General features: G+C 34.8%; 1 protein-coding gene across 3 annotated transcripts; it reads left to right on the top strand.

Annotated features, from left to right (window-relative positions):
* Positions 1 to 2858: 2858 nt before the first annotated feature.
* Positions 2859 to 9406, top strand: LOC116853491. Of its 3 annotated transcripts, XR_004379992.1 has the most exons (3): positions 2859 to 4259; positions 9032 to 9256; positions 9343 to 9406. XR_004379992.1 is itself a non-coding variant. In XM_032834622.1 (2 exons), exons 1-2 carry the CDS (start codon positions 3789 to 3791, stop codon positions 9155 to 9157), a joined length of 597 nt encoding a protein of 198 aa, XP_032690513.1. In that variant the 5' UTR covers positions 2859 to 3788; the 3' UTR covers positions 9158 to 9332. The 3 variants fall into 3 exon arrangements, 1 of the variants encoding a protein (XP_032690513.1); XM_032834622.1 differs by lacking the exon at positions 9343 to 9406 and having other exon boundaries at positions 9032 to 9332; XR_004379993.1 differs by lacking the exons at positions 2859 to 4259; positions 9343 to 9406 and adding an exon at positions 8120 to 8704 and having other exon boundaries at positions 9032 to 9177.
* The last annotated feature ends 740 nt before the right edge of the window (positions 9407 to 10146 follow it).

Below are 10146 nucleotides of genomic sequence, written 5' to 3'. Positions count from 1 at the left end.
TGCACGACAACGCTCGACCACACGTTGCCAAAGCCGTCAAAGAAACACTGATGCAGCTCGAGTGGGAAGTTCTCCCGCACCCAGCGTATTCACCAGACTTAGCTCCTTCGGACTATTACTTGTTCCGGTCGATGCAGCACGGTTTGGTGGATACACACTTCAGAAATTACGAGGATGTGCGAAAATGGATCGACGAATGGATTGCATCAAAAGATCAATCGTTCTATCGTCGCGGAATCTACGTGTTGCCCGAAAAATGGGAAAAATGTATAGCTAGCGAGGGAAAATACTTCGATTAATGTATTTTTTGCTTTTGATGTCGAAATAAATGAGTTTTTTAAACAAAAAAACCGCAGGAACTAAGTTTACCACCTAATAATACACTACACGATGACTTTAGGTTCTAATTAATGTTAGCAAAAAAGAAATCAGGGTCTAAGAAATTATTCCTTAATTTTTTATTTGTTAACATTATTTAGAAGCTAAAGTTATCGTGTAGGTATAGTGTTATATTGTATAATGTGTTAAAAAATAAATTTGCTGCCTTCAGTTTCACTCATTTCTAGCAAGCAGCAGCTACTCACTGAAGACCTAGCGTGCAAAAGTAACAGTTTGCTGTGAGGTTCAGAGTAACCTATGAAGCACTATCTCTCATTTGTCATTGATAAATGAATCTTGACTTTTGTTTATAAACCAGTGAATGAATTTAATATATGAATAAAAAAATTCTTATTTGTATCAAATGTGTATTATGGAAATATTCTAATTTTCAGATAGAAATAGAAAAGTATCTAGCAATGGAGTCACCAAGCTAAAAAATGCGCCGTCTGAAAGGTAAGAAGAAGAGATATTTGAAAAGATAAAAGGCTAAAAAAAATGTTTTTATGCATGTATACAGGTTATAGCAAAAGTACCGGAAAGGCAAAATAACTCGGCGGGGTAGCATTTTAGAGAAAAATATTTCAGACAAAAGTTGTAAGGCTTAAAAAAACGCATTCAACGATAGTAGTTATTTGACATAGGATGGCGTCGCCAAGGTCAGAACAAGGTCAACTTTGCTTTTTTAAATAGAAACACACATTTTTTATTACGGCATTTTATTCAACATAAAAACGCAAACAACTTTTGCTTGAAAAAATTTTTTATATGACCTCTATTTTCTAAGATATTTACGTAAATATCTACAAGATTATTGGTTTCAATAATTTTTTACTTGAATTCTATCAACTTTACCAAAAAATATCAAGAAATAAAAATTGCACAATTAATAAAAAATATGTTTCTATTTAAAAAAGCAAAGTTGACCTTGTTCTGACCTTGGCGACGCCATCCTATGTCAAATAACTACTATCGTTGAATGCGTTTTTTTAAGCCTTACAACTTTTGTCTGAAACATTTTTCTCTAAAATGCTCCCCCGCCGAGTTATCTTGCCGTTCCGGTACTTTTGCTATACCCTGTATAAAATTTTGTATGAGCCTTGTATCTTTACTTTTTGAATATCTCTACCTACCTATTATATCTTGTAAAAAAAATATTACATTTAAGAAGTGTGAAATATAATAAAATTATGAATTGTATGTTACAGTAACAGAAGAGTCACCTGCCGATACGGCCCATGGTACGTCCTTTTTATCTTTTAATTTCTACAGAGTGAATATATAACTTATCCAATAAGTTATACATTTCGTGTACAGATAGATTAGGTAAAAATGAAAAAAAATCCTGTAGCAATGTGAACAACCACGCAAAATAATGAGTTATTAATAAAAGAAGATTCGTTAATGATCATGCGCCACACGTTACATGAGCTGTGATACCAATCTCTGCCGCCGTGTGCTTGTATATTCAGTCTAACTAAACAAGAAAATCCTATATAATTTTGCTCAGAAATACATTGATGTCTAATTATTAATTAATATAGATTGTTGTGTGATTATGCGCAATAATGCAACAATCTTCTTCAATCTATAACAAATTCTATGTGATTATTTGCAAAATGATAGATAATTTTTTTGTTTAGTTAGACCTAATATACAAACACAGCAGCAGACGTTGCTATCATAGTTCATTTACCGTGTAGCGCATGATTGTTAACGAATCTTCTTCTGTTAATAACTCAAGATTTTACCTAATTGCTCGCATAATGGTAGAGGAAACTTTTTTTCATTTTGATCTAATTTATCTTTACACTGGTGATGTAAAGATTTCTGCACCGATTGTTTGTTGACTTCGGAACGCGTTCCAATTCCAGAAGAGAGACAACCACTGCTTTGTCACTTATTACGAGAGCAGAAGAATGGCATATAAATATCTACTCCTTTAGTTCTCGTAATATGTGACAGCACAAGCATGTGAAGCAGTGGTTGTTTCTCTCCTGAAGTTGGAACATGTCCGAAGTCAAGAAACAATCGGTACAAAAACTTTTTATATCACAAGTATACTATAAATACACTGGTTACTGGATATTCTATATTATTTGTGCAAATGAATATAAAATATATTCCTTCAAATATCTAATTTCTGACGTGTCTGTAATTTGTATTTATTTTTGTTTTACAGAATTAACATCAGCGGAGGAGCAAAAATTGCTTGAGTTCTCCTCCTCTTTCTTCTCCGGTTCTTCCTCGAAAGAGGAAGCAACAAACATTAAAATGGAGGAAGAGAAAGAAAAAGGAAGCGGTATGTATTAACGTTTGTAAGATATCAGTGGATATCGACATTCATACGCTATCTAACTGCATGCAACTGAACCTCTAGAGGCGTACGAGGAGACGAACTTCCCCACCTCCGCGCGCGCATTATAAAAGCCGAGGGTATGAGCTAGGAGAGAGAGAGATCAGTAAAAGAGAATCGGTAGAGAGCAGTTAGAAGTAAGAAATAGGAGAAAGTCGTTAGTTTTTGGACGGACCGTAAGCTTTCTATAAGATAGGGTAGTATAATCAAGTTACTCTCTATTTGTTCGTTAAAAGACATTCACCTTTGGTGGGTAGTCAATTTGTTCATAAACGTAAGAGTTTATTAGTTGGACCTTCAGTAATAAGGAAGGAGAATTTCCGTGAAGGTATTAGTAAAGAATAAGAAAGCTAGATTACGTATTTGAACTCTTTATTATAGAAGTTTGTAAAGACATTCAGTATATCTAACAAGTGCAGTGTATTAACAGTGTATTCAACCGATTGTGCACGACTGAACAATATTATAATAAACGTATTATTAATTCAATTAGAAAACCGTTGTGAAATCATTTCTTTGTGGCATAAACCCGAAGGTCATCCGGACACGTGATGTTTCTTGAATAAACTCACCTTAAAGTAACATTACAACTACGTCAGAAGTGGGATAAGACATACATAATCCGGCTCGTTATTGTTACAAGACCTTGAGATAATCAACAGTGGTTACTGGAAATCATTTGAACTTAACTGTTATTGTTAACGTTTTTGCCGCTTGAGACCATATGAGAAAGTGTTGGTGACTTTGAACACGTATTATTGCACGTGACACATTAGTGCTACGGTATCACACGGTTTCTCTAAGAAGAACATTAGAAACATAAACAGTATAAGGTGATTGCAGGACTTGAAAATAAGAGATATTGAGAGACAGTAATTCGAAAAAAAAAAAACCCGGTCGTTACAAGAAAGAGATAATCATGGATCGACTTGCCTTAGACAATATGACGATGGAATAATTGAAAGCGGAAACCAATAAATATCAATTAAAAGCTCATGGAGATCGGAATTCGTTGATTGATGCTATAGTAAACCATTGGGAATTGAATAGCCCGATGAGGGAAATGATTTCGATAACCCATCCAATGGATACTCTAATGGTTAATGCTCCGACAGCTAGATTGATTTCGGAAAATGGCGATTCAATTTCTCCGGAAGGATCTCGTCCCACAACATCTGCAAATGGATCCAATTCAAAAATGGAGAGCATGTTCACGAGGATGATGTCCGCATTAACGACATGTATTCAAAATCAGCAGCAGTTCGTGGAGCAACAGAAAGTCGCTATGCACCAGCAGCAGCAAGTATTAGCAAAAATAGCAAGTGCTGTGAACGGAAATATTACGGGTGTTGTTGTCTCACCGGACCAAGGCGAATCGACTTCTGGCAGCAGTGGAGGTGTGGATGCAGGTCTCTGTCAGCAGACTATGCCAGCGCAAGCAGCCCCAGTCATTCTTCCGAATACGATGGCAGTGCCTTCTGCGAATATACTATCTTGGTGTCATCTTAGATTCCAGAGTTCGGAGGTATGGAAACAGAGAACGTCCACGTATAGGTACAAAGGGTCAACCAGGTTGCATCTACTCACGGTATTCAAGATAATTTAATTTTGCTAGTCGTTTCATCAAAATTGGTTAAAGAGGCGCGACGTTGGTTTGATTTTCAATCTAGATCGATATTAGAATCATGGTTATTATTAAGTGATCATTTGATTAAAATGTTTGATAAACGAGTTCCATTCCACATAACGATGCAGAAAATAGAAGCAAGAAAATGGCTTCATTACAAAGAAACTTTTGACCAATATGCTATTGACAAATTAGCCTTATTACATCGTCTTAATTTACCTGTAGAAGATATCATTAATCTGTTAATTAGTGGCATCACTATTAGCTTGTTAAATGCAACGGCACTCACTTTAGAGGTAAATACGGTAGATCAATTCTTAGTTAAGATGCGAATCATTACAAAGGGAGTTCTCAAATTGGATAAAACGTTTTCCTCAACCAACAAACCTGTAGGTAATAAAGGTAATATTTGTCTAAATTGTAATAAACGAGGGCATCAGCTAAAAATTGTTATAGCACCAGTGAGCTTACATGTTATTATTGTAAGATGAAAGGTCATACCAAACAAGATTGTTATAAACTGCGTCGAAAAGAACAAGCTCAATCGGGTCGGTCGATAACATCTATTGTTCAAGCAGGATCAGGAGTAGCGTCGACTTCGAGAGATGGATCACAATTGGTAGGAATAATAAATCAACAGTCGCATGAGGATTTACGGCCTGGGAATCCGTATGTTAGGGTTCTTGAAATTAATAAAATTAAATGTAAATTGCATGCCATGATAGACACAGGCAGTCCAATTTCACTTATAACGGTTAAATTGTATAAACGTTTCTTTAATAAGACAGGAGAAAATTTACAAAAGTCGGATGATCGTTTCGAAACAGTAAACGGTCAAGAAATTAGTATTCTTGGTTCGATAATTACTTCAATTAAGTTAGATAGTTTTGGCGAACGTCGTATTCAAATATTGTTGTATGTCGCTAATGTAAATAATATAGGAACAGATATAATAATTGGTCGCGATTTCCTTGTACAAGAGAAGGTACATTTCCTTTTTCCTACTCAGGTAGAAAATAATAATCAAGTTTTAAATGTGTTTAATAAAGAATTTGCAGATATGGAAATATCTTCGAAAAACGATAGTTTGGAGGATATTTTAGAATCAGTGTCAATTGATTTTGGTTTTACGGTTAAGGAAAAATTAGTAAAATTAATTTTAGAGATAGAAAATAGTCAAATACCTAAAATTGAAGACGACTATGCAGTGCAAGTTAATTTAGAAAACCTTACTACATATGCGTATGCTCCGCGTAAGTTCGCTGTAGCAGAAAGAGAAGCAATTCAAAAAATCACAGATGATTTATTACAACGCGGAATTATAAAACCGAGCGTATCACCATATTGCGCAAGGGTAGTTCCGATAAGAAAGAGAAACGATTCAATTAGGCTCTGTGTAGATTTGAGACTTTTGAATGAGAGAATTTTAAAACAAAAATACCCATTTCCTTTAATTGAAGATTGTTTGTCAAAATTGTCCAATAAAAAAATCTTTACTTTATTAGATTTGCGTGATGGATTTCACCAGATCAAAGTTCATCCGGATCACATGAAATACTTTTCGTTTGCCACTCCAAATGGGCAGTTTGAATGTACCAGATTATTATGGTTATTGTGAAGCTCCGGCAGAGTTTCAAAAGCGAATAGTACAAGTATTACAGCCTCTCATACGGAAAGATAAAGTAATTGTGTATATAGATGACATTTTGATACCAACAAATACTATTGAAGAACATTTACAAGTACTTAAAGAAGTTTTAATCATTCTTAAACAATACGGGTTCGAGTTAAATTATAGAAAATGTTTTTTCTTAAAATCTCAAATAGAATTCTTAGGATACATAATCAATTCAGAAGGAATCACATTGAGTGACAGACATACACAGGCAATTGATTCATTTCCTCTTCCAAAAAATATACATGAGTTACAACGTTTCTTAGGATTAACAAACTATTTTAGAAAATTCATCGAAGGCTATGCACTCGTGGCTAAACCGTTAACTGATTTGTTAAAGAAAATCGAAACATTTTGTATAACCGAACACGTTAAACAAGCTTTTGATAAACTTAAAAGAAAACTGGTATCATACCCAGTTCTTAGACATTTTGATCCATCGGCTGAAACGGAGTTGCATACAGATGCTAGTTCTCAAGGGCTAGGCGGCATTCTGTTGCAAAAACAAGCTTCGGGTCAGTGGGCTCCGATAACATACTATAGTCAGGTAACAAACAAAGCTGAGGTTAACTATTATAGTTTTGAACTGGAAATGTTAGCAATTGTTAAAGCCGTTCAACGTTTTCATATTTACTTGTACGGTATGAATTTTAAGATAGTTACAGATTGCAATGCAATTGTTTACTCCATTAACAAGGCTAATCTGAATCCCAGAATAGCAAGATGGACTTTACAATTACAGAATTATACCTTCACCGTTATACATAGATCTAACGTCAATATGAAACACGTGGATGCTTTGAGTCGCAGAATTTCTTATGTAGAATCTTTTCCTTTAGAACGTGAATTAGAATTCAGACAGTTACAGGATGTAAATTTAAAAAAATTAGCAGAGCAATTAGAATTTTCGGATCATGAGAAATTTCAATTAATTGATGGACTAATTTATCGAAAAGCTACAGATCGTCCAAGATTTGTCATACCGGAAACTATGATAACAAATTTGATACGGATACATCATGATCAATTAGCACATTGCGGTATTGAGAAGACGTAAGACAAAATTTATATCGGTATTGGTTTCCAACTATGCGGAAGAGAATAAAGGATTATATAGAGAATTGCATCATTTGCCTATTAGCGAATGCGTCACGACATGGCAATGAAGGAGAAATGCAGATAGTCTCTGTTGCCTCTACTCTATTGCAGACAATGCACGTAAATCATTTTGGTCCTTTACAGCCGACTGAAGAAGGTTATAAATATATTTTGGTAGTTGTAGATGCGTTCACCAGATTCTCTTGGTTGTATCCATCGCGTACGACTGGAACACGTGAAACCTGCAAATTAATGCGTATGATATTCGATGTATTCGGTGCTCCTAATTGTATGATCTCTGATCGAGGTACAGCTTTTACTTCGTCTTAATTTGCCGAGTTTATAAAAGAATATCAAATTAATCATCAAAAAGTAGCAGTAGCCGCTCCTTGGGCTAATGGAATAGCGGAACGCGTAAATAGATTTTTAAAATCGTCCCTTTCAAGAACGACGGAAAAAACAGACAAATGGAATAAGCAATTGAGTCAAATTCAGTATGTATTGAATAACACTCACCATACATCTATTAATACAACGCCAAGTAAAATATTATTAGGTATAGAACAACGCAATCACGCAGATAAAGATTTAAGCGAGTTCGTGCGAGCGATAACAAAAATTGATACCGAATTAGAGAAAGAGCGTTCGAAGGCAAGCAATTTGGCGTTGGAAGCGACTAACCGACTTAAGCAGTATAACAAGTCCAATTATGATTCAATTCATAAAAAGCCTACTTAGTATAGTTAAGAGGGTATTGTTAAGAGGGTGAATTTGTCCTTATTAAAGATCTTCAGGCTAAACCAGATGTTAATAAAAAACTGAAACATAAGTATAAAGGCCCATATTTAGTATCGAAAGTTTTGAATAATAACCAATATGTTATTAAAGAAATACCAGGTTTTAACATTACGGCCAGACCATACAATTCGATTTTATCGTCGGATAAGATCAAACCATGGATCAAGACAATTAAGGTACCGGAGAATAATCTTGTTAGCTGATTAGTACATAAAGGCTTTGGACCAGTTATACTTCTTGAGAAAGAGATAGAAATAAGATTTGATATACTTACAATTAAGATCGGAACAGCAAAGTTCACTAATTCACAGATTGTCACTTAAATGAATATAAATGTCTTTGTTTGAGCTAATTGATTAATTAACTACGACATTCGAGATGAATGTAAGGTCAGGATGGTCGATCTGTAAGATATCAGCGGATATCGACATTCATACGCCATCTAACTGCATGCAACTGAACCTCTAGAGGCGTACGAGGAGACGAACTTCCCCACCTCCGCGCGCGCATTATAAAAACTGAGGGTACGAGCTAGGAGAGAGAGAGATCAGTAAAAGAGAATCGGTAGAGAGCAGTTAGAAGTAAGAAATAGGAGAGAGTCGTTAGTTTTTGGACGGACCGTAAGCTTTCTATAAGATAGGATGGTATAATCAAGTTATTCTCTATTTGTTCGTTAAAAGACATTCACCTTTGGTGAGTAGTCAATTTGTTCATAAACGTAAGAGTTTATTAGTTGGACCTTCAGTAATAAGGAAGGAGAATTTCCGTGAAGGTATTAGTAAAGAATAAGAAAGCTACGGCACGTATTTGAAGTACTCTTTATCATAGAAGTTTGTAAAGACATTCATATCTAACAAGTGCAGTGTATTAATAGTGTATTCAACCGATTGTGCATGACTGAATAATATTATAATAAACGTATTATTAATTCAATTAGAAAACCGTTGTGAAATCATTCCTTTGTGGCATAAACTCAAAGGTCGTCCGGACACGTGATGTTGCTTGAGTAAACTCACCTTAAAGTAACATTACACGTTATAATAATAGTAAATAATAGAAATATTAATGAAAATTAAAATTTCTTGTTTTATTTTTACAGAAAAAGAAAATGAAATGCCGCCAAGGCGCCGTCGCGGCTATAGAACCGGCAGCATTGCTAGAGAGCGACGGGAGCGAGAAGAAGCTCGAACACAACAGGATATATTGTCCGTCATATGATCCATAGCAGTTGTGAACAGACGGTCGGCCGAGCGCTCCCATCCCAGAGGTGGCTGGAGAGGCCAACGCGGCCGGGGCCAACGTGATAGGCCTTATTAAAAACAAGGTTTGTTACAATTTTCCTCTACTGTCTCCACTATTTACAAAATTCTATTTATTCTTTTAATAATTGTAATATTCTTTCTGTTACAGGGCCGGCTCCTTAAAAATATTTTTATTATTACATTTTTTATTACTTTTTATTATCACTTTTATTATTATATATTATATTCCCAAATTTTTATTAGTATTATTATTACTATTATTATTATAACTATTACTATTATTATTACTATTATAACTATTACTATTACTATTACTTATTATTACTATTATAACTATTACTTAACTATTACTATTACTATTATAATTATTACTTATTACTATTATAACTATATAATTAACTATTAACTATTACAATTACTACTATTATACTACATAATCTATAAAACAAATAAATATAACAAAAAAAAACGTTTTAAATCATTTTAAAAACAGTTAACATACAAACTCTTATTTTTTAGTAAGGCTGCGGCCCGGTTGGTCCCACCGACCGCCCCATCTGGCATACGTAGGTCCGTCTGCGAAACATGCCGCACACCTGCTACTGCGGTAATGCTCCGCATGACGGACTGTATGGCTGCCTACACTTGTCGCCGCAAAACCCACTTGCGAACGCCCCGCCCACCTCTATATGCGCGGTGGTGTTGTGGCGGCATTTCATCTACTTTTCTATAAAAATAAACCAAGAAATTTTAATTGTCATTAATATTTTTATTAATTACTATCATTATAACGTTCATACATACCGCTTTTCTCCTCCTTTGCCTCCTCCTTTGCATCCTCCTTCGCTTCCTTTTTGCGCTCCATAGCAGGTTTATAAGCAGGTGTATAACAATATCGAGTGTATATCTTATATAACCGTGATGATTTATAAAAGAATAAAATATTTACTTA

The sequence above is a fragment of the Odontomachus brunneus genome, unplaced genomic scaffold (genome assembly GCF_010583005.1).
Source record: "Odontomachus brunneus isolate Ranch 3 - 2012 unplaced genomic scaffold, Obru_v1 Obru_scaffold_335, whole genome shotgun sequence".
Classification (NCBI taxonomy): Eukaryota; Metazoa; Arthropoda; class Insecta; order Hymenoptera; family Formicidae; genus Odontomachus; species Odontomachus brunneus.
The sequence above is the reverse complement of the archived record's forward strand: the minus strand, read 5'-3'. Positions and strand labels throughout refer to the sequence as shown.